Source organism: Xenopus laevis, chromosome 9_10L (genome assembly GCF_017654675.1).
Source record: "Xenopus laevis strain J_2021 chromosome 9_10L, Xenopus_laevis_v10.1, whole genome shotgun sequence".
In the NCBI taxonomy this organism is placed as follows: domain Eukaryota; kingdom Metazoa; phylum Chordata; class Amphibia; order Anura; family Pipidae; genus Xenopus; species Xenopus laevis.
Window position 1 is genome coordinate 114,399,046 of NC_054387.1, and position 25,546 is coordinate 114,424,591.

At 40.5% G+C, this 25,546-nt stretch overlaps 1 protein-coding gene across 17 annotated transcripts in view; it reads right to left on the reverse strand.

The window, feature by feature from the left end:
- Positions 1-2,404: 2,404 nt before the first annotated feature.
- Positions 2,405-25,546, reverse strand: part of LOC108701610 (C-Jun-amino-terminal kinase-interacting protein 3) — a 68,789-nt gene continuing 45,647 nt past the window's right edge. For 15 of the 17 annotated variants that reach the window (XM_041575998.1, XM_041575993.1, XM_041575997.1 and 12 more), the window contains 15 exons: positions 24,765-24,860; positions 23,720-23,878; positions 20,340-20,505; positions 19,909-20,094; positions 18,477-18,660; positions 17,459-17,578; positions 16,788-16,868; positions 15,449-15,516; positions 15,060-15,208; positions 13,060-13,231; positions 11,111-11,224; positions 8,191-8,229; positions 6,329-6,508; positions 5,998-6,141; positions 2,405-4,205 (listed from right to left, as the gene is read on the reverse strand). In XM_041575998.1, the coding sequence (XP_041431932.1) occupies positions 4,084-4,205; positions 5,998-6,141; positions 6,329-6,508; positions 8,191-8,229; positions 11,111-11,224; positions 13,060-13,231; positions 15,060-15,208; positions 15,449-15,516; positions 16,788-16,868; positions 17,459-17,578; positions 18,477-18,660; positions 19,909-20,094; positions 20,340-20,505; positions 23,720-23,878; positions 24,765-24,860 (1,980 nt within the window). In that variant the 3' untranslated portion in view covers positions 2,405-4,083. The remainder of the gene's footprint in view (positions 4,206-5,997; positions 6,142-6,328; positions 6,509-8,190; positions 8,230-11,110; positions 11,225-13,059; positions 13,232-15,059; positions 15,209-15,448; positions 15,517-16,787; positions 16,869-17,458; positions 17,579-18,476; positions 18,661-19,908; positions 20,095-20,339; positions 20,506-23,719; positions 23,879-24,764; positions 24,861-25,546) is intronic. The other 2 variants (XM_018236470.2, XM_041575995.1) reach the window with 1 other exon arrangement.

Sequence of the window (25,546 nt, forward strand, 5' to 3'; positions counted from 1 at the left end):
GAGAGATAGATAGAGATACAGTAGATGATAGATGATTGAGAGATAGATACAGTAGATGATAGATAGACAGATGATAGAGAGATAGATATATAGATAGAGAGATAGATAGATACAGTAGATGATAGACAGATGATAGATAGATAGACATAGATAAGACCTCTTCAATCAGGAGCTCAATATACAAATTCCTTCCATGATTATTTTCAGTTTGTAGACCCAATGAAAATAATTAAAATGTGAACTCGCTGCATTCCATTTTTTTTCCACTGTTTTATATTTTTTTTACTAAACTTTAAACAAAATCACCATAATTCTCCCTATAATTAAACTTTTGATAAAGAAGCCTCCGTGAATTCTGAAATTGGAAACCAACAGTGTTTGGAATTGGAATGTTCCATCATTCCTGGCGGCCCTTTTTAGGATCTAGATAGACCCATAGGATAAGAATACCACAAAAAAAAAATAATGATACAAGATCCATGATGAGTTTTCAGTGATTTCTCCTCTAATCCTTGATTCTTTTACAAATTAGGAGACTGCCAATGTTTTTATAAGGGACCTTTTCATTAGTTGGTGTTTTATATTTTGCCATGTTCCCTAGTATTTCTCTCTAAATTTTCTTGAGCAAACCTTGAGTTTGCATAGAGTAATAGCTGGAATCCGCTGCCTAATTTGAGCCCTACTGTGGGCGGGAGCCTCCTCTCTTTCCTGCATTGAATCAGCTCAGCACAAACAAATTTTGGTGGATTTCGGCTCAAAATGCAGACTTTGGTTCTTTGCCAAAACCTGCCAAGTCTGTTCAAGCCGATCCAATTCAATGTGGAAAAGAGAGGAGACTACTGCCTGTGGTAGGGCTCAAATAGGCCAGGAGATTTCAGCTTTTTCCGTTTTTGGCCCTTGTGGCCCTAGCTTTATGGCACAGTGGACTCTCTTTTTGTACAATTAATAGGAGATTGGTTTGGCTACAGCTCCTGGTGTTTGAACTCCCTCTAGTGGCTACTCTCAGGGAATCAGTCACTCAAAACTCCATTTATCAACATTCTCATTTTAGAGGTTTTAGAAACCAAGAATGCTATGTCATTTATGAAAAGATTTGAATATAGAAGTACGAGGGGGGGAAAAATGAACAATGCACTAAAAAATCCGAAAACCTCTAAACAATTGGATCTCTCTCCTATATGACCACATTGAAGTGGGCAATATCGGGCTGATCCGATCGTGGGCCCTAGGGATGGATCTGATACGGGTGGTCGCCACGGGACCGCTTAGACGCACAGATGCAGCCACGATCCGACGGGATTTTATAACCTGCCTGATCGAGATCTGTCGGCAGCTTTTATCGTCCCGTGTATGGGGGCCTTTAGAATAGTTCTATGGGGTTCTCTACCTGATATCCAGTTTTGTATGTAACTATGCCTATAATAATTCACTGTTTTTACAAGTCACTAGCAACATCCCAAGTCTGAAATTCACCAAACTGAACCCTTTACCTATTTGCACTTTAAGCCGCCCCACCGCCGTTCTGAAAGAAACACAATCCACCAATCCGAAGGGTCACAACATGGTTTCCAGTGCTAATAAGGGGTCTGCATTTTGTTTTAGTATAAACCCAATATACCTCTAGCACCAGTTCCAATTAGTAGGAAGCTCTTAGGAAAGCACACATAACACATAAACAATTAGCTACAGAAAGTTTGACAAAGTTGCAAATAAAAGACACTATTTACTGTTCCTTTCATGGAGATGTTCTGCAAAACACGCCTTCCTTTTTTAAATCAGCTTTTTTTTTCATGTTACTGCCCCTTTAACACATGCAGAAAGGCATCAAATGAAGTGTAGCCGAGAGGCACCAGGCACCGCACACAGGCAGATTCGGGAAGATTAGTCGCCCGAGGACAAATCTCCTCTTCTTCAGGGCGACTAATCTCCGCAAACTGCCTTCGCGCCGGCTAAAATGTAAATCGCCGGCGGGATGGTGCTCAGAACGATTCCTTTTCCAAAGTCGCCGGACGAGGAAGGAGAGGAGATTTGTCACTGGCCGACTACTCACCACGAATCTGCCTGTGTGCCCTGACCCTTAAAGAAGAATGACCATTGTATTAAACCTCAAACATCCTGATTACTTAATACATTGATTGCACAAACTCATATTTCTCTGTTTTTTTTTAAATAAGGGCCATTTAATGATTTCTTTGCATTCTCAGCCAAACAATTTGCACCTGCTACAACCAAACAGCTCCTGCTCTCTGTCTGGGACTCACAGCATGATGGAGTGGTTTGCAGGTTGGTAGGTTGAAGATGCCCATGTGAGTTCCCAGGTCTAACAAACCGATTCCGCAACGAGCCAATTTTCCAATCTTATCCTATAGAAACACTTGAAAATAAATACAAAGTGCCAGCAATCTCCATTTGTAATACATTTAATACATACATACCAATTACAGAGTATTGATGTCACAAGGGGGGGACAGTGAGAGAGAGAGAAAGCAGAGGGAATTATTGGTACAGCTGTCTTTACATAATGCCAACCTTATGACCAGAAGGACAGACAACACACAGCGGAGTTTACAAGCCTGGAAAGAGACACATTGGACAGTCCCCTTGTGACACATACAGGGAATCTTTACATAAGTCATTGCCATAGGTAGAACTGTTAGATCAAGCATGTGCAACCTGATGCTGTCAAACTACACCTCCCAACATTTCCCTGGAGCTGTAGTCCAACAACCGCTCGAAGCTGTGCAGGTTTCACGCCCCTATGTTAGAGCCAATTAATCCTTTTTTATCTGGCAAGAATGTGCTTTTCTTGTAATCCCCCGCACCCCCAGAGGTCACATTAATGCCCCTTTATTTGCCCAGGAGTTAAAGGATTACATGCATGATCTAGGGAGAAGAGCCGTTTAAATTAGAATGTTTCAGCCCCCAAATTACAAAGGGGTGTAGCTTTATTATAGCATAATATGCATTAACGAGCTTACAAGTGCAGATTATTCCTAAGCGTAGGTGCTTCTTTTTTTGTAACAGGAGCTTGATATTAATGCATAGGGTGCCCCACTTCAGAGGTTTTGTACTTATTAGGCACCTGCAGGTCGAGTGCTCATGCATTAGTAAATATATATATCGCATTTAGTGCTGAACCTATTATATCTGGCAACTGCCAGTAGGGAAACCTTCTACTCCTAGTACAATTGCTGGTCCCGCTGCCAACCAAGGGGTTGAACAGTTTAAGTAGTTGCAGTGCTTTTTTTTTTGGATAGGGCTCACAGAAAAAGCCATTCGAGAAAAATAAATCTGCAATACTGTCGTCGTGAGGTTGCCTTTTTATTATCTTGCCTGATGCAAATGAGAGTTTATAATGTACAGCCCAGTCTAAGTCTAAGGAATTCATTCGAGGCTGGAGGCTGTTTTTTATTGGTCAGCTGGGAGAGAACTCTGTATATTAATAGGAGAGTGCCGTTGGCCTTACGTCTCTCGCAGCCTTTAGCTTTTCAATAGAACTATCCACATAAACAGATTATTGCAGGAGAAATGTTTCTAGCAAGTGTACAAGGCAAGTAACGATTCCCTGATTTCATCCAAGTGTCATGTTTATACCACTAGAAACTGCTCTATAAATCCCTGCCTGCTCAGAAGGTGGCTTTTAGGTTTGGCTCCAGCTATCAAATTGTATCTATTTGCCATAATATATGAGATAGGCTTCTGGCTTTCTGTCCTAGGCCAATACACCCCATCAATAAATCTCTGTGCCAGAAGGACTGGTGGAAACTCTCTTTGGCAAACATAATTGTATTGATCTCTGGCATGGGATATATTTTGTAAAAGGAAAAAAAGTGGTTCTTAACGCAGCAGAAAAAGAGCAGCTAGAGTATAGAGAATGCTTGGGTGTCTTTATAGTTCCACCAAGAATGAAGCTGAAGAAAGGAATAGTTTATGGAAAGTGGAAGCCGGGGTTGGATGTAAGGAGCCCGCACGGGGCAAGGAGATTCGCCGATGCAGGATAAAAGTTCCAGTTTTGTTTTTCCAGCAGGAGGGATGCAGGGGTTGTCTTGGCATTCTGGGGGTTTGATTAAACATTGGCTGCTCTTATTCTGGCAGATAGGAGACCTGCCAAACAATAATGTGGCTTCGTTCAGCCTTAGAAAGTACTGGTTTTGTTTCGTTTCCATCGGCAGAATGTTCTTCAGTCTCATCGTCTTCCCCATCGCCTGCAGAAAGAAAATGAACCTTGAATGAGTGCTTACTGAGAAACAGTGAAGGCACCTTTATGAGCAATCTTTTTTTCACATAGATTGTAAGCTCTCATACCAAATGTATTTAATTATCCTTATTAGCTGAATTTACACTAACTGTATCCGTTTGTGCCTTGTTAACCACAGCATAGATCAGTGGTGCTGTATAAATACAAACAATTCAATATAAACCACATTCCAAATGGATTTAAAACTTTAGAAATAATAGTCTAGGGCAGCGGATTTCTGATGTTGTTTGTGACTCACGCCCCCATTTGAGGTACAACAATTGGCCGTGGCCCTCCTTTACCACAAGGTTATAGGTATAAGAAATATTGCCATGATCTATGACAGCAAATAGGTGTTTACCCAAAACCCTACCCCAATTGAGCTTCAGTCTGTGCCTTTAATTGGACAAAAAAGCATTCTTACCCAACTGGACATCAGGCTGACCCCCATTTTGGGAACCACTGGTCTAGGGGTTTTAATTGTTTACAATGCAGTGCTATATTAATCCTTATCGAAGATGAGAAAGGAATACAGAAGGGTGATTGGACAGTTAAAGAACGGAAGTGCAATTTCAATCACAGCTCTCCATTGAGCATATGAGAAAAGATTTGACCCATCTATCTGTGCGATGTGTCTCAAAAAGATCATCCTGGATTCCTCTTCCATTAAAGGAGACATATTATGTAAAAAATAAGAATGTGCCAGTGCATTTTACTCTTTTAGATATAGAAGTAATGTGTTTTAAAAAGTTGTGTTTCTGGTTACTTTATTGAAAATTTCAGCAAAACCCTACTAGTCCCGCCCATCTGTTCCACTTCCTGCTGCCTCCTTTCCCAGGCTGTGCAGGGGAGCCGGAGGCAATCAGCTCACTGCACTGTAGGACAGGAACCAATCAGCAGCTAGGCAAAGCCTGATAGGGAACTGAAGCCTGTCTGTGCTTGTGTGACTGTGGGGCTGTTATTGGTTATCCCTCTCTTACTGTGCTTCTGGCAGGGACCGTTAGGATATGCCCACAGCTCATTTGAAACAGGGACAGGGACCAGAGAACATCTATGGGGCGCACAAATGAAGGGGCTCATTTTGAAGACAATATTATAGGAGAAGTCTGTTTGCACTTGGGGTGCCACATGTTAGGCACCCCAAGTGATTGTATTGACTTACCGTACCTGAAACCCCGGGCCGGTGCAGTTTTCTGCTGATAGGAGCACCTGCCCGGGGTTTCAGGTAAGTCAATACAATCACTTGGGGGTGCCTAACATTTAGCACCCCCAAGTGCAAATGGACTTTCCTTCTCTTTTAATATACAGCCAAAACTAAAACCAGCACCATGTAATCTAGTATTGCCTACTAGATTATGGGGGGGGGTTTCATTTATCCTATATATCTCCTTTAATCAGGGACATCATTCCTCTGGTTCAGTGGTTGATGTCTAAATACATTATCCCTGCAGGTAACAGACGAGAACCAATAGAACCATTTCTAGACTGAATATTTCTAGATAATAAACATTTCTAGACTGAGAACCAATAGTCAGCCATTTCTAGACTGAATATTTCTAGATAATAAACATTTCTAGACTGAGAACCAATAGTCAGCCATTTCTAGACAAATAGTGGAGATGTCACAAAAAGCAGCCTTGTATCTGATACTAAATCTCAACTTTCTTCATCATCCCCTTCCAGCTGGTTGCATGATTGTGCGGTTGTGAAGTTCAACAATAGCAGGTTGGCTGCAGTGAGCTTTAGAAATGGCCACTCACCAATTCGGAAATCAATGTATCCTTCTCCTCCGCTTAGCACCAAGACATTCTTAAGCTTTTGCTCTTCTGTCTCAGCTGAAGGGGTCCCAGTGTTCTCTGAAGGGCTGTCCAGCACACTGCCATTCAAGGTAGCCAGCACGTTCCCTGGGACAAAACAAGGCTTGTTATAAAGAAATATCTACACAAACCCTATAAAGACACGTGGACACACATTCCAGGATTAAGACAATATTAAACAGATATTTTCACTTTTCAAAAAAATCATGTCCATGTTGTTTTCATAGAAAAATAGGAGTGAATAAATATCTTCTCTTATTTGAATTGCTCTCACCTGGTACAGATACAAAAAACTTAACGGCATCCCTGTGTCCATGGAAACACAGTTGGGCCTGTGCCATGGAGCAGTATGGGATAAAACTGCCTGCCGTCTTGTCGCTGTTCTCATCGCTGTACACGTGGATGACTCCCCCAGGCCGCGTTCCCTCTCCAGAGGTGGGTGAGGTCTTGTTGGCTGTAGACATAGAAAGTCTTTGATAAGAAAAATAAACCCGAGGATGGCACTGAACTTCGCAGGCGAGAGTGTGTGAAGCTTTTAGTTTATGTAAAGTGTTATCAATGACAGTCTCTGTATGACTGGTGTCCTTTCCTCCAAGACACATGAACTACACAATCTTGAGTCTAGTTCAAGATCTGTTGGACACACTCTAGAATAAGTGATAATGCCTAACAGCTCACATAGCATGTTTCCTTCATGATTAACCTGCAGGGGTCCCCAACTTTTTTTACTCGTGAGCCACATTCAAATGTAAAAAGAGTTAGGGGAGCAACACAAACATGAAAAAGCCCCTTGCGGGCTGTGATTGGCCATTTGGTAGCCCCTATGTGGACTGGCAACCTACAGGAGACTCTACTTGGCAGTATACTTAGTTTTTATGCAATTAAAACTGTCTTCCATGCCCGGAATTTAAAAATAAGCTTCTGCTTTGAGGCCACTGAGACCAACATCCAAGGGGTTGGTGAGCAACATGTTGCTCACGAGCTACTGGTTGGGGATCACTGGTTCCATTCTAGCCCTGGGTGGTGTCTTGCTGCTTCCCCTGATCTGACCCAGCTCCGTCTAAGCTTCACACACCTTTTTTTGTCAAGGCCCTTTGAATCATAGGCCCTGGACTACCATCTGCATTGCTCTTGCCTGTGTGACACCTCATCTACTGAAGCTTCCTACATGCTATAGATACAGGATTACTCATTGATGCCATGAACTCAAATTGCCTCCTCCGACATGTATATTTCTTTCATATTTCATACTGTAGGCAGAGCTGTCATCAGTGATCATGGGGCCCCATAATACTAAGCTATCACAAGGGGGTGACCTTAATGCCTGGGAAGTGAGCCCTGACAACAAATATAATAAATAATACTGATAATAATAAATATAATAATATAATATAAATATAATAACGAATGCACTGTGCATGCATGGTTACACCCCTGACCTGTCATGGCCACTCCCTATTTTGCCCAAACCCCGCCTGTGATCCACCCAAATCCTGCCCACTCTACAGCTTGTGAATCCCACCTTTACTTCTCTTGGGGCCACCACTTAACCCAAGTGAAGTAGTAGTTGTGTAAAACATAACAATTGATACAAATGGTCAACACTGGATGGTCTCAGTGCAAAGCAGTGAAAACCAGAGCAGCCCTTGTACCCCACTGCTCTCATTTCATAGACAACTCCTTGTTTACTGCCATTGGAAATCACACACAAGAAATGAGACATTTTGTATCAGTTCATATCAAGTGGCATTTCAGTTCAGGGTTGCACCGAATCCATGATTTTATTTGGTGTCCAATGTTTTCTTTTTCTACCTATGGATTTTTTGTGTGTGTGTGGGGTGACTTTGCTTAAATTTCAAATTACAGATTAAGATTTAGATTGATGATGGTTTTTGGGCAAATCTTTGGTAGAGAATTTGGTATTCAAATTTTTAAAAAGTGGATTAGGCGCATCCCTATTTCATACAGACACCAAACAACATAGAGCCCATCACCAAACAGTCAGAGACTTTAAGGAGTCTCTGTGATCTCATGAATTCTGAAGGATGATGAAAAGATTCAGATGGAGAGAGAGAAGGTCATGTGGAAGGATGGGATGAGGTGAGATTTGTGGAACTTGTCAAGTCCTCGACTTACCCCTCAGCCCCAGCAGCTGCCCCCGATGTAGGACTACCGCTAGCGGAGGTCAGGAGAGGTGGAAGGGTTGGGGACAGAAATAGGGAAATGAGGAAGAGAAGGAGAAGCCAGGGAAGGAAGGGTAAGCATGGAGAACACAAAAAGAAAAGAAATTATTGGCAGGATCTTCCCAAAGTAAATACTAAATCCTTTGCTTTAAACAAAACAAAAGCAACTCTCAGGAATTTGCAGTGTGGGAATGACATGGGAAAGGTGTAGGTATCCTATTAAAGGGCGAGTAAATCCTCACTTAAAAATAGACTTGGTTTATTAGTCTATATGCCCCAGATTTAGAGAGGGACAGCAACAAAATATAAAGGGCAGGGTTCAAGCTATAAACTGATAAATATAAGCCACTGGCCACAGGAAGCAATACTGCAGCTCCATGCCATAAAATAATAAACCAAGCCTACAGTTGGGGCTTTATTTGCCAATTAATTATACATATTCATTGACGAATTTCAGATAAAATAGCACTTTTTACACCAAACCACATTGATTGTCCGGACTTTTTGGCTCCTTGGAAGAACCAGCTTTGTACAAGGTCTCCACTTAGCTCCGCACTCCCCAACCTTTTTTACCTGTGAGCCACATTTAAATGTAAAAAGAGTTGGGGAGCAACACGAGCATGAAAAAAGTGCCCAAGGATGACAAATAAGGGCTGTGATTGGCTATTTGAAGGTCCCTATGTGGACTGGCTGCTGACAAGAGGTTCTGTTTGACAGTACATCTGTGTTTTCATGCAACCAAAACTTGCTTATGGGCCTAGAATTGAAAAATAAGCACCTGCTTTGAGGCAAAGTGTTGGTGAGCAACATCCTGCTTTCAAGCCACTGGTTGGGGACCACTGCCTTCCAAATCTCACACAGGTACTATCTGACCTTCTAGCTGGCTTTTTAGAGGTATGTAGAAGAGCACTAGGGGTAGATTTATTGAGGATCTAATTTTGAGTTTATGGGAGTTTTTTAAAATAAGGGAGTGATTCAGAAAAATGACCAATCAAAATTAACTAAAAACCTGTTTTGTTTTTAAAAAATGATTTATTAAAAAATTATTTTTTTTCAAAAGTCCCCCAATAGACTCCAAATAGCAGGTTTTAGATGGCAAGTAGTCCAATTCAAATTCTTAAAGCGGCAGTACATGATAAAGTTCAAAATTTCGAATTTCCCTAGTAAAATTACACTGAAATAAACTCGAAATTCAAATTTAAAAATTCTAATTTGCCCCATATGTAATATATGCCCCATAGTAATATATGCATAGTAATGAAAGGGTGAAAGGAAACAACTCTGAATACACTATACAAGTAAAAAGAGACCTGATGAATTGTAACTGCCCTTTCACACTGCACATAATACTGTATGTCCCAGTGAATAGAAGTACATACTGGAGACATATTCCTGCTTAAGAAGATGAATTGGAAAAATTAGAGGCTGTGAGTCAGGCAAATTATCGAAAATGTTAAAAGGGTCATTTAGATTAACTGGTAGAATCATGTAGACAGTGATATTCTAAGACACTTAGCAATTGGTCTTAATTTTTTTTAGTGTTTTTCATTTATTTAGCATTTTGATCAGCAGCTCTCCAGTTTGGTATTGCAGCAGCTGTCTGGTTGCTAGAGTCGTATCTTCCCTAGCAACCAGGCAGTGGTTTGAGTGAGGGACTGGAATAATTATAGGAGGAAGACTGAATAGAAAGAAAATTGAAGCCTAACAGAGCACTTGTTTTTTGGCTGCTGGCAGAGTCGGACTGACTCTGACCCTCATGGGCGCCGGGCCAGACCCCATCTCCCGATATTCGGGATTGTACAAAAAAACAGCGCAACCGTCTGCGCATGCGCACCAAGCGTCGCAGTTTGCGCATGCTGCCACTGTAGGGGGGCCCCCAGTCCGACCCTGGCTGCTAGGGTCAGTGGTCCCCCATCTGAAAGCTGGAAAGAGGTAGAAGAGGAAGGCTAATAAAGTAAAGACTATACAGAATAAATAATGAAAATTAATGGCAAAGAATAAAACATTGTATAACATACTAAAAGTTACCTTGAAGGTGAACCACCCCCTTAAAGGGGTATGTTATAGAATGTTATAGAATGGCTAATTCTAATTAACATTTCAATTTGTCGTCATTATTTCTTTTCTTTTTTTATAATTTTTTTTAATCATTTGCCCTCTGAATCTTTTCAGCTATCAAATGGGGTTCGCTGACCCCACATAAAAAACAAATGCTACACATGTATTGTTATTGCTACTTTTTATTACTCAACTGCACGGTTACAAAGGTAATTCGGACCCTAGCAACAAGATTGCTGAAACTTCAAACTGGGGAGCTGCTGAATAAAAAGCTCAATCACTCAAAAATCCCAAATAATACAAAATGAAAACCAATTGCAAATTGTCTCAGAATATAACTCTCTACATCATACTAAAAGTTAACTCGAAGGTGAACGATCCCTTTAAGTATCCTATGCCAGTAATTTACCTGATTCACGTCTAGTTCCCATGTCAGTATCATTTTAGCAATGTAACTGTGACTACATGTGAAATCCATTCTTCCTGCTCCGTGGTAATTAAATGCCCATAAGTGTGTGTTGTAATAAGGTTATTTCTATCACATAAAGGAATCCTGATAGCCTACATGCAAACATAAATGAATAAAGCAGGGGTTTGTTTATACCCAAGCCTGCCAGCAAAGCTTGGGGTTGGACAGCCCTGAATAACATCCAAAACATTACGCATTAAAAAGGCTGCCAATCAATCTGGTTCTCTGCGGTTTTCACTTTTTAACCAACAATAGAGCAGTGTGAATACAGAATCAAGTGTAAATATGGAGAAAGCACATGTTACCTGGTCTCCAATAATCTCAGCACTTGAATTGTATGACTTACTTTCTGTCAGCGGGATAGAGATGACCACTCCATTGCCTGTGCCTACCCAGAGCCGATTGCCGGCGATTAGCAGTGCTGTGATCCGAACGAACGAGAAGCCTAATTTGCCCGTCCCTGTCAATTACACGGAAAAACACAAACATTTTAACCAGCCAGAGGCCAGGTAAATAGATAGGGCAAAACAAAAAAATATTTTCAATATACAAATACAAAAATGTAATGTATAAAGGCTGGAGTGACTGGATGTCTAACATAATAGCCAGAACACTACTTCCTGCTCTTGGTTTCCACTGATTGGTTATCAGGCAGTAACCAATCAGTGACTTGAGGGGGGGGGGCACATGGATCATAACTGTTGCTTCTGAATCAGAGCTGAATGCTGAGGATCAATAGCAAACTCACTGAACAGTTATGTCCCATGTGACCCCCCTTAAAGGAGAACCAAACCCTTTATATTAAAATCCCCTACCCCCTAACGTACATAGACCCCCCTCCCTGCTCCCCCCCAGCCAACGTGTTACCCTTGGTAAATGCCGCTTACTCTTTACTTACGCCTCAATTTAGCCCATCGGAGTTCACTGCGCCATCTTCTTCTCTTCGGTAATCATCTTGAAGTAAGTGCCGTATTGGCGCATGCGCAGCTGGAGCAGTCTGCCGGCTTTTTAACAATTGCGCATGTGCCGAAAGTCACAGAAATTGTTAAAGAGCTGGAAGAAGACTCGAAGATTACTGAAGAAAAGATGGCGCCCGTGAACTCCGATTGCTGAATCTGCAACGAGGGATAAGTATAAAGTTAGGGGCATTTACCGAGGGTAACACTTAGGCTGGGGGGAGCAGGGAGGGGGGTCTAGGGTAGGGAATTTTACTATAAAGTGTTTGGTTCTCCTTTAAAGTCACTGACTAACTCAGAGTTAGAGAGCTGAAAAGCAGGAAGTAGTGTTCTGATCTGTTCTATTAGACAACCAGTCACTCCAGCCTTTATCAACTACAATTTTGACTAACTAACTATATTAGAAACATTTTTTATTTTGAAATTAATAATTATACCCCCTTTCAGTATTACATCTAAAAATTTCAATTCCACATGTTGGTGGCTCAAACCAACAAAATAATTCCAATAGTAGAATATATTGCCAGACAGAACAAACAGAGGGAGTGATAAGAGTGTGAGCGTGGAAAACAAGTGGTGAGATCAGTGGTGGGCTTGAGGAATTGGGAGACCAGGAGACGCACCAATCACATAAATAGAAAAAAAAACCTCTTATTTAACACGCAATCTTTTTTGAGATTTCAGTATAAGAGTATAAGGATATTTCTTAGCCTAATACAACACTATATTTGGATGCCTAATATGCCACAAATAAACGAATTGCGGTAAAGTTGTTGAACTCTAGTGGGCCAACTAGAAAAACTCTGGAAGCATATTTTTAGTCCGCTCCTTTTTAAGATTTCAAGGCTATAGACGTGGTGTTTCCACCCAATGTTTTTGGAACTGATAACCGAAAGGGGAAAAGAATTTGTTTTGATATTTTGGATTTTTTTTTTAACTCAAATTAATTTTTTGTTCTTATTTTGAATGATATGAATTGTGAGCTAATTATGGTCAAAAGTGTACTTGAATTTTAAGGGTCTCCTAATCTATTTATTCAATTATGTATTGATTTTTCAATTGTTTTTATGTATTAGTAGACTGGCCAGTCACTGATTAGTTATATGTGTGTATCAATTAAAGGATATTCATTTTAAATTCCACTTTGTGTTTGTTAACATTTTTTATTTTGCACAGACTATCCATTTACCCAGTTTTTATTTTTACACCGAACTGTGCCTTTAATCAAAACAACAAGAAAACAGTAAGTACAGCACAAGCCCTAAATCAATGATCCTATGTTTAAAAAGCAGACATACTGCCTCTTTGATCTTATTCTGTGGATCCCGGGTTTACGCACCTAACATTTTGCTCACGTAAGGCTCAATATCCACATCCTGAAGGTGCTGATGGGTATGTGCATGGTACAGCCGTAAGGTGGAGTCCAGTCGGATTGACACCCACACTCCATCTCCAATCCATGCCAGCTGCCGTACCTGGCTCTCCCTTCGCGGGTGAGCATCAAATGATTTCTGTAAAAAGGCAAGGATATGGGCTAACTGCACTGAAGCTAAACTGTCACTGCAAGAAATTATTTTACTTTCTGATGTTTCATTATCGATGTAATCAGGTCTGTGGCCTGAAGAAGCTGCGACTGCTACATACAGTAATCCAGAAAACACCATATAGTAGAACCCAGCAAAATGTAAACTCAGGGACATTCATTATGCATTATATATTGGTGGGACCACAAAAAAACAGTGTAAATGAGGGAAAACTTGCTTAATTGAGGTTTCCCTGTATGGTTCTACAAAATATTATATTGATTATGTAGTATGTCGTTCAGTAATGTGAGAACGAAATGATCTTAGAAGTGTCATTCTGGTTTCTTACTCTCCCCCCTTCCTCTCTCTTTCTATTCTGTTTCTTACTTCTATCTTGTCTATTTTCACATTTTACTGTGTTACACTGACATGAAGAAACCGTGTTAAAAGCGACTGATGTTGATCAACAAACTCATGGAACAATGATATTTGTATACTCATTATGTCATAACAGGCATACAGTACAATGTACAGTTTCTCAATTTTAAATTATGTTGTTTACCTTTTGAAAATACAATAAAAAAAAGTTTGGAAAAAGAAAAAAAAAAGTGTCATTCTGACCAACGTTAAGCCAGGGAAGAATCATTATTGTTTATGTATATAGTGCCAGCAAGTTATATTAGGCCCCTTGGACACACAAACAGATCATAAGAAAGCTGCCCTAACAGTCATCTTTAAAAATGGCCCCTTTATTGGAGCTCCCCATAGATCTGCTATGGCCCCGTCCTTGTTTCTATTGAGGGGTGGGAGTGTCCTAACTGTGCCAGAAGCGCAGTAGGAAGGGGATAGCCAATCACAGCCCTGCAATCACACAAGCAAGGACAGGCTTCAGTTCCCTATCAGGTCAGCCTAGCTGCCGATTGGTTCCTATCCTACAGTGCAGTGTGCTGAGTGCTGCCAGCAGAAAAAGGAACAAATACATTGGGACTACTAAGGGTTTTTACCGAAATTTTCAATAAATCAACCCGAAATACTACTTTTTAAAGGGGACCTGTCAACCGAAAAAAATAATCTAAATCCTACTTTATCAAGTTAGTTAAGCAAAATAAACTTTAATGACACTATATAAATTATTTGAATCTTGCTTCCTTCAGTCTGGGAATTCATAATTATAACAAGCAGGCAGCAGCCATTTTGTGGACACCGTTATTAAGGCAAGCCTTGTATCATCTCAGAATCTTGTTTGTGCACCAGAATGGGGGACCCAATGTCCATCCACATGCCCTGGCTACACAATGAAATGGTAAAGATAACTGGGGGAATGTGGGGAGTACAATGACATCTAGTAAGTGCTGAATGGAAAGTGAAAGTAACTGCCTGCCCCGCCTCTATGCCTAAGGCATAGAGGAGGGGCAGACAATATTTGATTGACAGCCAAGATTTTAAAACGAGTTTACAACAGCTATGAATGCTTTAATAAAAAAAAAAAGAATAGTTTTCATGTTTAATTTGAAAAGAACTTTTATTATACAGTTTTTTATGTCTTGGTGACAGGTCCGCTTTAAAGTAAATGTCTTTTATATTTAAAAGGGTATAATGCACTGGCTTACACTTGTTTTTCACATAGTATATCTCCTTTAAACAGTGTAAGATTAACATTAAAATTTTGTGTTTGGGGAGGTGATTGGAACCAAACTGGCATTTCTCCCACTGCCTATAGAAAACCATCATTCTGCATTTGATGAGTTTAACAAATCCAGTACTTGGTCACATGCAGATATGTCAGTTGCTTTTGTCAGTTGTTTTTCTTACTTACCTCTATCTGCATGGTTTTGGGCTGGATTACATGTATTTTGTTCTTATACCCACACCAGACCCGATCATATACTACCGCCATGCAGCGAATGGAGTGGTGTGTGTGCCCAAGGTCCATCAAATGGTAATTGCTGAGATCCCACTGCTTGTCTGAAAAAGGGAGTCATTTTATGATGTGAGCAATGTCACGTCCTGCTTTGGATCAGATCAGTACAATTAATACACTGAGTCTTCAGTCTTTTTTTCTGTCACAATTGGTATATGCCAGGTAAAGTCTCTTGAATTTATAATCATCCTTGGTCTGTGTTCCAAGAAGTCAGTATCAAGAGGCAACACGCTATATACTCTTAATACACTTGTTTAACATAAACAGACAAAATGGAACCCTACCTTCTCCCCGATGGAAAATGGCCAGTGTTCCATCAGCAAGTGCAACAAGAACTCTGCCTTTTACATGTCTGTGGATAAATAAAGTTAACAATTTAAGCCCATAACAGTGTCCTTATATGATACTGCTCCCAATAGATCAATAGAGACCCAATAATAGAGTGCAGAATCTACTTTCAACGACTGTTTTAAGCCTGCAGGACATTTGTGAACTGCTTGATGAACTATAAATGTTTATAGGTAATAATAACATGCTGGGGCAGGTTGTTGCACAATGTCGGGGCCAGAACTATGGGTAGGCAGAAGAGGCACATGTCTAGGAAGCAAAGGGGCACGTACCCCTTCTATGTAACCCAGTGTTCCCCAACCTTTCTTATGCGTGAGCCACATTCAAATATAAAACGAGTTGGGGGGCAACACAAGCATCAAAAAAGTTTAAGGGGGTTCAAAAGAAAGGGCTGTAAGTGGCTAGTTGTTAGTCCCTATGTGGTCTGGCCTACAGGAGACTTTATTTGACCATACACTTGGTTTTATGCAACTATAACTTGCCTCCAAGCCAGGAATGCAAAAATAAGCACCTGCTTTGGGGCCACTGGGAGCAACATGCAAGGGGTTGGTGAGTAACATGAGCCACTGGTTGGGGATCACTGATGTAACCCCTTCACAACTTTCTCTTTATTGCTTTGTTGCACAAGGTAGGTGCCATTGTGTATATACATGGCAAATGATGCAGCTGCCCTATGGTTCAGCACTCTGCATCTCCTTTAATAAATGAATCCCCATAGTGTTCAACCTGCCACTCTCAGACTGTTCCCTATCTACACTCCCAGCATCCTCTGGCAGGCAGAGCTTTACTTATAATACTATACCCAAATAACATTTACAATGATTAACATCTTTAGGCTTGAAATTCAATCCAACCAAGGCAACTTTGGGCGACTTCGGAATATGAAGCGCCACACGTGCCATGCCACAGGCGACTTTTCATTATAGCTGGCACAAGAGAGAGGGAAGGCGTTCGGGGAGATTAGTAGCCGCAAAGAAGAGGTGATTAGTCGCCAGGCGACTACATTTTTTACAAGTTTGCCTTATTTGGATAAAATGGAGTCTATGGGAGATGGTCTTTCTATAATTCGGAGCTTTCTGGATAACGGGTGTCATGGATAACAGATCCCATACCTGTACAACTACAAGACTATACAGACTGAACACTGATGAAAAATTAAACATTTTTGGAATTGACTATATACTATATAATGGATACTCAACTGCTTGGCAACTTCTAACAGCCCTAACTGTGGTTATATTATCCCCAGATAGAAGCTGGCATGTTTGCACTTACACAAGGCTCAACACGGAATCCTTCAGTTTGATGGAATGCAGGCACTTTTTCCAGTTAGAAACGGCAGAGTGAACGTAGAGCCTGGTATAGAGAAAGATCATCTACATTAACGGCTGCTGCATTAATAATTATTCTTTAATATTTAAATAAGCACAACAGACAGAATCCCCATATACAGTGCACTGAAAATGATTGGGTTCAGGTATTGCAAAGTTATATTCAAATGTTTATTATTGTTTTTTTAGGGCACAGATTATGTTTCTGGGCAAATTGTGCCTTGCCTCAGTTAACACTCTAGAACAGGGGTCCCCAACCTTTTTTACTTGTAAGCCACATTCAAGTGTAAAATAATGTTGGAGAGCGACATCAGCATGCAAAAAAAGTTTCTGGGGCTTCCAAATAAGGGTTGTGCTTGGGAATTGGTAGCTCCTATGTGGACTTAAAGCCAACAGGAGGGTCTGTTTGGGAGTATATGTGGTTTTTATGCAACCAAAACTTACCTCCAAGCCTGGAATTCAAAAATAAGCACCTGCTTTGAGGCCACTGGAAGGAACATCCAAGGGGTCGGAGAGCAACATGTTGCTCACGAGCCACTGGTTGGGGATCACTGCTCTAGAAGCACTCTACCTTCCCCAGGAATTCCCCAAAACATGGTATCCTGGAGTCCTTACCAGCCACTTTGTGTTCCTAACCACATGGTGGGGGCTGCGCTGGTGCCTGTGGAGGCCTCTTGGTTTGGTTCAGTCTCTTGAGGTGCTGTGTTCACTTCTGGCTTGAGATGTCCATTTTCACTAGTAATGGAAAACAAAGGCAGATAAATAAATATACCTCATACATCTGGATAACTGCACAATAATATGCCCTCCATGCAATATGTAGGAGAGATGTTAACAAAAATACAAGTATGTAATAGTTAAGTACAATTCTTAGCCACTCCTTGATGTGGCCCATGAGTAACTATGATTATTGGCATATTGTATACATTTATTTACTAAACCTCGATTTTTTTTCTGGTCATGCTTTCTGGGGCAAAAGCTCACATTTTTCAAGATTTATTATATCTCGATGCTGCAAAAAGCCTGAATCCGAAAATCCAGCATCTCAAACCTGTTGAGGTCATGTATAAGTCAATGACAGACGTCCCTATCCCAATTTGAAGATATTGTGGTCTGCTCTGGGTTTAGCCCAACAATCCAAAAAATTCGGGGTTTTCTTCTGAAGAAATCGAGCGATTCGGGAGTAAAGTCAAAAAAATGAAAACGTTTTCACTCAATTTTATGACGTTTTTTCCCGACCCAACTTTTTCAAGTTATTTTATTGATAAATAAAGTAAAATCGTGGATGGGAGTTGGGTCGAGCTTTGTTTAATAAAAAATTTTTAGATACATTTGGATTTTAGTAAATAACCCCTTAAAGTTACAGTTCCTGAGCTAGAATGGATGCCACAGAACTGGATGTGCTAGCTGTAGTGTTAGAAATGTTTCCTGTGGCAACATGTGCAAAACTTTTGTTCTGTTTTTCCACATACGTTGTCCCAAAGTGCACTACAATATGTTGTGTGCTGGTCTCATCAATATGCTCTGGATACATGCAGTTAACTGTCATAATTAGAAAGTAAATTGTGCGCTCTTTGTATCCAAATGGAAAGGCAGTTTAATGTGTGGAATAAAGATAAAAAGAAAAAGATACCTGCACAGTCGGCCATTTGCCACAGGAGCTGGGTCAGTAAAAACGTGTTCTGTCAATGCCCCAGGTCGTACCTGAGCAGGGTCTGCTTCGGTGGCAGAAGTTTCTGGTACCTCCAGGGCTTCGGTGGCTTCCTCAGCCGACTGGTGCTGGTTGAGTTTCCCATTGCTGACGGTGGAAACTTCTCCTGTGACAGGGTGAAGTGAATTATGGCAATATGGTCTAGTGAGAAAATGCTCTATGGGGCAAATTCATTGAATTTTTGCCACTGAATGCTCTGCCACACTTCGCGGCACTTTGCTTTTGTGAAGTTGTAGCTTAGCAGCCAAATGCTGGTGAAGTTTCGCTAGCGTTAATTCGTCAGCGCGAGTATTTCTTAGCGTTCAATTCTGCCTAGCGAAACTTCGTTAGTACTCTTACGCTTAGGTCAATTTGAATAGGGCGGGTACATATAGCTCGTATGGACGTCTTTATTAGAGATTCTGGTGCAAATGCTTGAAGTGGCCACTTACTATTACAAATGTCCAAGGAAGCAAAATAAAGACTAAAGAGATCATCTGATGCCCTAGACACAAGCCCACCCTAAACAAAAGTGGCATGCCCCTCAAATTGGTTAAAAAAAATTGTTAACACAAACATTTTTTAGAGTTAGGACTTCTGAAGGCAATTCTGCTTTGAAAAATTAAAAAAAGAGCATCGTTTTTTACAACTTTTATGACTTTCCGGCATACAGGATATGATGTCACTGACATAGGATTGAGGAGGATGATCATCTTATTAGTTCGCCAGATCTAAGGTGGTGAAGAAAACTGTGGCGAAAGAGGTAACGTTCTGTAAGAATCGCACTTCAGTGAATTTGCAGAGTAATGATTGTTCGCCTGAGCGAAAATTCGTCTGGCGATAGGGTGCGAAACTGCACTAACGATGGTCTCTTTCTCTAGCGAATTGTCTACGCCTGTTAGTAAATTGGGGATGTCCCTGAGCATGAGATTTCTGGCGAATTTTTGCTAGCGACAGCCACTTCGATGTATCCCTGTGCTACTTTTTCACTTAAATACCTAAATAAAATTGTTCCGGTTGGGCAGAGCCCAAAGTAATCCTTTCAAGTTCAGGAAAATGTTCCACAGCTGAGTGCATTTCCATTATTTTGATTAAATATACAGATGGGTTTTTATCCATACCGAATGTTTTCTCAAGATATCACTAATACATTTTCTAGATACCTAGGGTTTAATTTTTATTGCCTTGTAATACATCTAACTCTTTCACCATGGATCCTAGAAGAATTTGCATGATCTGTAGCTATATTAACCAGTTTAACCCCTAGAAAATTAAATTAATTGGCATATCCTAAGAAATAATATTTGATAGATCTTGCCTTACTAGCAACACAATTTATCCTGAGCTCTAAACAGGCCAATCAGCTGTCACTCACCCTGCCCCTTGTCCAATACAGGAGTGTCCCCTCGAGAGGAGCAGTTGCTCCGTGGCACGTTACATCTTGTGGCACATCCTACTAGTGTGATCCCAGCCAGAACTCCATCAGTGTCTCCCGAGTCCTCTGGGTTTATGTCCCCCTCCAGGAAAATTTCTCCAGGAGGATAGTCACTGTCACTGGCAGCTGTACGTGTAGAACATGATGAGATCAACAAAATCCTACAGTAGGTGATCTTTGCTTTAAAATGTCTAAAAAGTGCACAGAACATTATTTTTGGAACAGAACAGAACTTCAGTAGATTCCCACAGCTAAATGGGGAGTGCATTTCTGAAAAAGATGAACTGACCTGCTGTTATTTATACAGAACACCAGTGAAATGGAACTATGTACAGTTAAATAATATCATTTAAGCTATTTATTGCCCGTACCTGGTATACTGGAGATGCATAAGATGTGAGCATTGCATACAGTGAACTGGTCAACCAGGGTGCCCGGTTGGTTGGCATCAATGATCACCACCTTGCTGGTGGACAGGGTGCTGGTAAGGATCCATACTCGACTGGATGTGGCATCTGCTTCGTGGAGTTCTTTAGTCTGTAGCCACAAATTATAGGATTCACAATGGGACAAGTTTAATGCACATAGGGGTAGGGTACCAAGAGGTAAGGAGTCAGAAGGTCTGGATTTCACAAACTAAGGATGTGCCTCATCAAGTGGGAATTCTAGCACGGGACTTCACCTGTCACCAGTGCTCTTTCCATTATGGATGAAACCAAATCTACTATTTTGGATTCAGCCGAATCCCAGAATCCTTTTTAAAAGATTCAACCGAATACCGAACTGAACCCAAATCCTAATTTGCATATGAAAATTAGGAGCAGGAAAGGAAAAATAGGGAAAACATTTATTTACTTCATTGTTTTGTGATGAAAAGTCACATCATTTCCCTTTCTGCCCCTAATTCACATAAGCAAATTAGGATTCGGTTTGGCCAGGCACAAGTATTCGGCCGAATCCTGTTGAAAAAGGCAGAATCCTGTCCGAATCCTGAACCAATCCCTTCTTTCCATTCCCTAATGTTAAAAGCAATGCAGAGTGGAGAGGGGTGTTTTATATGTGGACATGTTTCAGAGCTCTGAAAAATTATTATTCAAAATATTAATGTACATCAAAAGTTACCTATAGCTCATGTTGGTCATTGTTTACTCATAGGGCTGCTTTTGTAAGTAATTGTTTGGTGAAGTTCCTAAACCTGACTGTTTTGCCAACTTGACTGTCCCTTCTCAACATGTCAGTTAGAGTTTCTAATGCTGACAGACTACTGAAGCTCAAATATGGCAGCCTCCTCACAGAGGAACATGGGGGATCAGATGGGTAATGTAAAAGCATCTGTTAATACTTTTATGGCAAAATTATAGATAGCATGTGAAGATAATATTATGAGAGATATAAAAAAAGGTTTAATTTCTGGTGTCAATATCTCTTTAAAGAAGATTTAATTCTTTTAATTTTTATTGAGAAGTACCGTATTGCTTTGAGTCCATCACAGATTTTGCTAGATTACAACCAGCATTGTAAAACATATTATAATATACAAACCCCCATATGTAATAAAAGGTACTAAGTTGGCCCATTAGCAGTAAAAATAGTAACCAATAAGATGTTTGCTTTTAAACAGGTGACCAGTAAATTCTACCTTCTGAATGGTTTCTATCTGTTACTGCTCCTGGGCAAACATAATGTCTTATATTACGTAACCCCATAATGGAGTGTAATGGAAGTTGTAGTCGAGCAACATTTGCATTAAAGGAAAACTATACCCCCCAAACAATGTAGGTCTCTATTAAAAGATACTGAGTAAAACAGCTCATGTGTAAAACCCTGCTTCATGTAAATGAACCATTATCATAATAATATACTTTTTTAGTAGTATGTGCCATTGGGTAATCATAAATAGAAAATTTCCATTTTAAAAAATAAGGGCCACCCCCTGAGATCGTAAGATTCACTGTGCACACATACAAACCACATGTAAGGTCACATGAGCCAATCAACAGACAGAGTTCTGCCTTTTGCTTCCTCACTTCTTCCTGTTACAGTTAGTGTTGTAGTATTTCTGGTCAGGTGATCTCTGAGACAGCACAGATAGAGTCACGAAATGGTGGCTCAAGGCAAGAGATGTAAAAGGGCAATATTTATGTAAATATATATTCCAGTTTGGTAAGATTCTTTAATATGTCATTCAATTTGATATAAACTATCTGTTGCTTAAGTATTCATTTTGGGGGTATAGTTTTCCTTTAAGGAAAAATTGACATTGAAGGTTTGTGCCCACTGTAAGAGGATTGCAAATGTGTGATATAATTGTATATAATTGTTTTGTATCGTATAATTGTATGCACCTGCACAGATGTTGAATTATACTGAAGGATCAACAATGTGTTCAGACAGAGTTTGTGTCCAATATGTATATCTATAACTTTATAAAACCTTTATTATTAGTGGTGCTTGCGAAGCAAAGCATCACTACTGTTATCTTGCAAACTTATTTTTATTCTTCTTCCGTATGAAAGTTTGGCGCGTAACTAGTCCCGCACCGTTTGTCCTAGACCCCTGAATGAGGTGTCAAATCGTGCGGCTTAATCGGGAATGGGGTGGTATGACTTTTCTAAGGGGTGGGTGGTTAATTGCCCCTTGCGGGGGAAATTAACCACCCCGAAAAGTCCCATAGATTAACATTGAGGCCAACTTTTGAAGGATTCTAGCGCAGAGAGGGAATCTTGTAGAAACGTTAAATTTACCACATTTGAAGAGGTTTGCAACCTGTGTCAGATGATACCCCACACGAGGGTATAAGTTTTACCCCCGGGGCAGGAGAGGTCCCCAAATTTGCCCCATTGACTTATAATGGGGAATTTATCGAATAATTAGTTTGTCGCAGACCCATGAATGAGGTGTCAAACCGTTCAGCTTATTCGGGAATGGGGTGTTGTGACTTTTCTGTCCTATTTTGGGGACCCAAAAAAGTGAGCGGAGCCGCAAACAACCAATCAGATTTTCCCTATTGACTTCAATGAGAAAATGTAAACAGCTGTAATTCTCACAGTAATAAAGCCAGAGCTCCCAAACTTGGCACCGTGGGTCACTGGGTGACTGCAGCCAAAATTTACAAAAAGTGGGCGGAGTCTACAACAGCCAATCAAATTTCAGCCATTCAATTAAATAGGAAAATTTTAAACTGCTGCCGCTCTTAGACGGTTAATGGCAGCCTCCTCAAAGTTGGCACAGTTGGTCACTGGGGGACTGGGATTAAAATTAAGAAAAGTGGGTGGAGCCAAAACCAACCAATCAGATTTCTTTGATTGGTTTTAATGGGAAAAATTAAGAAGGCTGCCATTCTCTCAGTATTGATGTCAGGGACCTTGAATATCACAAATGTGGTCGCTGGGGGTTTCCACTTCAAGTTTAGAAAAAGTGGGCGGAGCCACCAACAACCAATCAAATTTCATTCATTGATTTTCAATAGAAAAAAATAGAAATGCTGCCATTTTTACACATTAAATGACAGCATTCCCAAACTTTGGTATGTTAGTCACTGAGTGACTGTGGTTCACAATTAGGAAAAAAAGGGGCGGGGCAACAACAGCCAATCAGATTTGGGCCTGAGTTTTGCCACGGCAAGCACCACTCACATTTTCTTCAGGAAATGTACCTCTCTAGTTCCCTTTATTCTTCAGCTATGTGCTCTTGTTGGTCTTTACAGGCACTCAGGCCTCTCTTTCTACCTTTCTTCCAAAACTGATCTCACCTTTTTCTTCTCAGGGGAGGTGTGGGTGCTTTTGCTCTCTCCTTCCACTTCACGTTCACAGGTTAAAGGATCTCGCCCAGTCACCTGCTTGACTCCATTCCCAGAATCATCTTCAAATGGTTTCCATCCCGTCAGATCCACTCCAGACGCACACCACAGCTGCAAAATAAAATACCAGTGACATAGTGAAAATTCCTTTACATTTACATTATCCCCACATTGGAAGGATATGAATGAAATATCCAGCTGCCAAAGCAAAGAGGATATCACAGGACAATGACACTGCAAATGGCCCATGTGATTTGGAAGTGAAAGCTAAATGCTCTATGTTTTGTTGGATGCAAATACTATTATTGTACAGGTATGGGACCTGTTATATTTCCATAATTTGGCTCTCCATCCCTTAAATCTACTAGAAAATCATGTAAACATTAAACAAACACAATAGGCTGGTTTTGCCTCCAATAAAGATTAATTATATCATAGCTGGGATCAAGTACAAGCTACTGTTTTATTATTACAAAGAAAAAGGAAATACTTTTTTAAAATTTGGATTATTTGGATAAAATGGCGTCTATGGGCAATGGCCTTTCCATAATTCTGAGCTTTTTGGACAAAGGGTTTCAGGATAATGAATCCCACACCTGTACGACATTTATCTGAGATCCATCCTTTGGGTATAATGAAAGGAATAACACCTAAATTTGCTGTGCTCTCTATAGGTGTCAAGATACACTGGAACTGAAGCAGGGAAAGAAACACCCAAATGCCCGTGACCAAATGGCATAAAATGAAAAACAAAAATAATCCGCAGTGCATATAGAACTTCCTTTATTAAATCTGTAACCAGTTAGTGTACCCACTCCTGGAGATCAATGGGCTGTGGAGGGCACATCGAATGCACCTAAACCCGTGCCATGGAACATGACGTAGAATTCTTGCTTTTCGCAATGTAAACAGAGACACATACAAAGGTTATGAAACTTCATGCATCTTGTTTGTTCAACTTTATATGAACAGATCCCCGGGGCTGGCAGATTCTTACCTTCATGGTGGGATCTTTCTCTACCAGAGGCCTGCAGTACACTGGCACTGGCACATTCTTCATACGATTATCCTCCTGTCCTCCATTTGGACTAAGCTGTCAAAGTTAATAAATGAGTTTCAATAAAATCTGTACTATTAGCTAACGGGGTTCTAAACCCAAGTATAACATTTTGCATGAAGAAAAAAACCTTTAGCTTTTTAGCAGCATACCAATATACATTAAAGGGGTAGTTCATTGATTTTCAGTATCATGTAGACAGTGATAATGAGACAATTCGCAATTGTTTTTTTGTTTGTTTTTTGCGTGGTTTTTTGTGGATAATAAGTATAAGCAGGCCTGGAAAGGCCACCAAGGCCCAGCCTAGGGTGGCAAGATTTTTGGGGACGGCATGTTGCCCAATCACACTCACATTAGTTCAGAAACACTGTGGATGTGCAGGAGATAAAATCGTTTTTTAAATTTCCCGTGCACCGATCTCCATTGGTCTAGTCCAGACGATATAAAATGTGCCCGAATAAAAGGGAGGGGACGGAGCCAAAAAACGTCAGTGGCCCTAGGAGATGTAAATACAGCCTTGAGTGTAAGGGGCACATTTACTAATGGTTAATGGTTAATTAACCCTCGATATTCGACCATCGAAGTAAAATCCTTCGACTTCGAATATTGAAGTCAAAGGATTTACCGCATTTCCTGTGATCGAACGATCGAAGGAAAAATCATTCAATCAAACGATTCGAAGGATTTTAATCCATCCATAAAACGATTTTCCTTCGATCAGA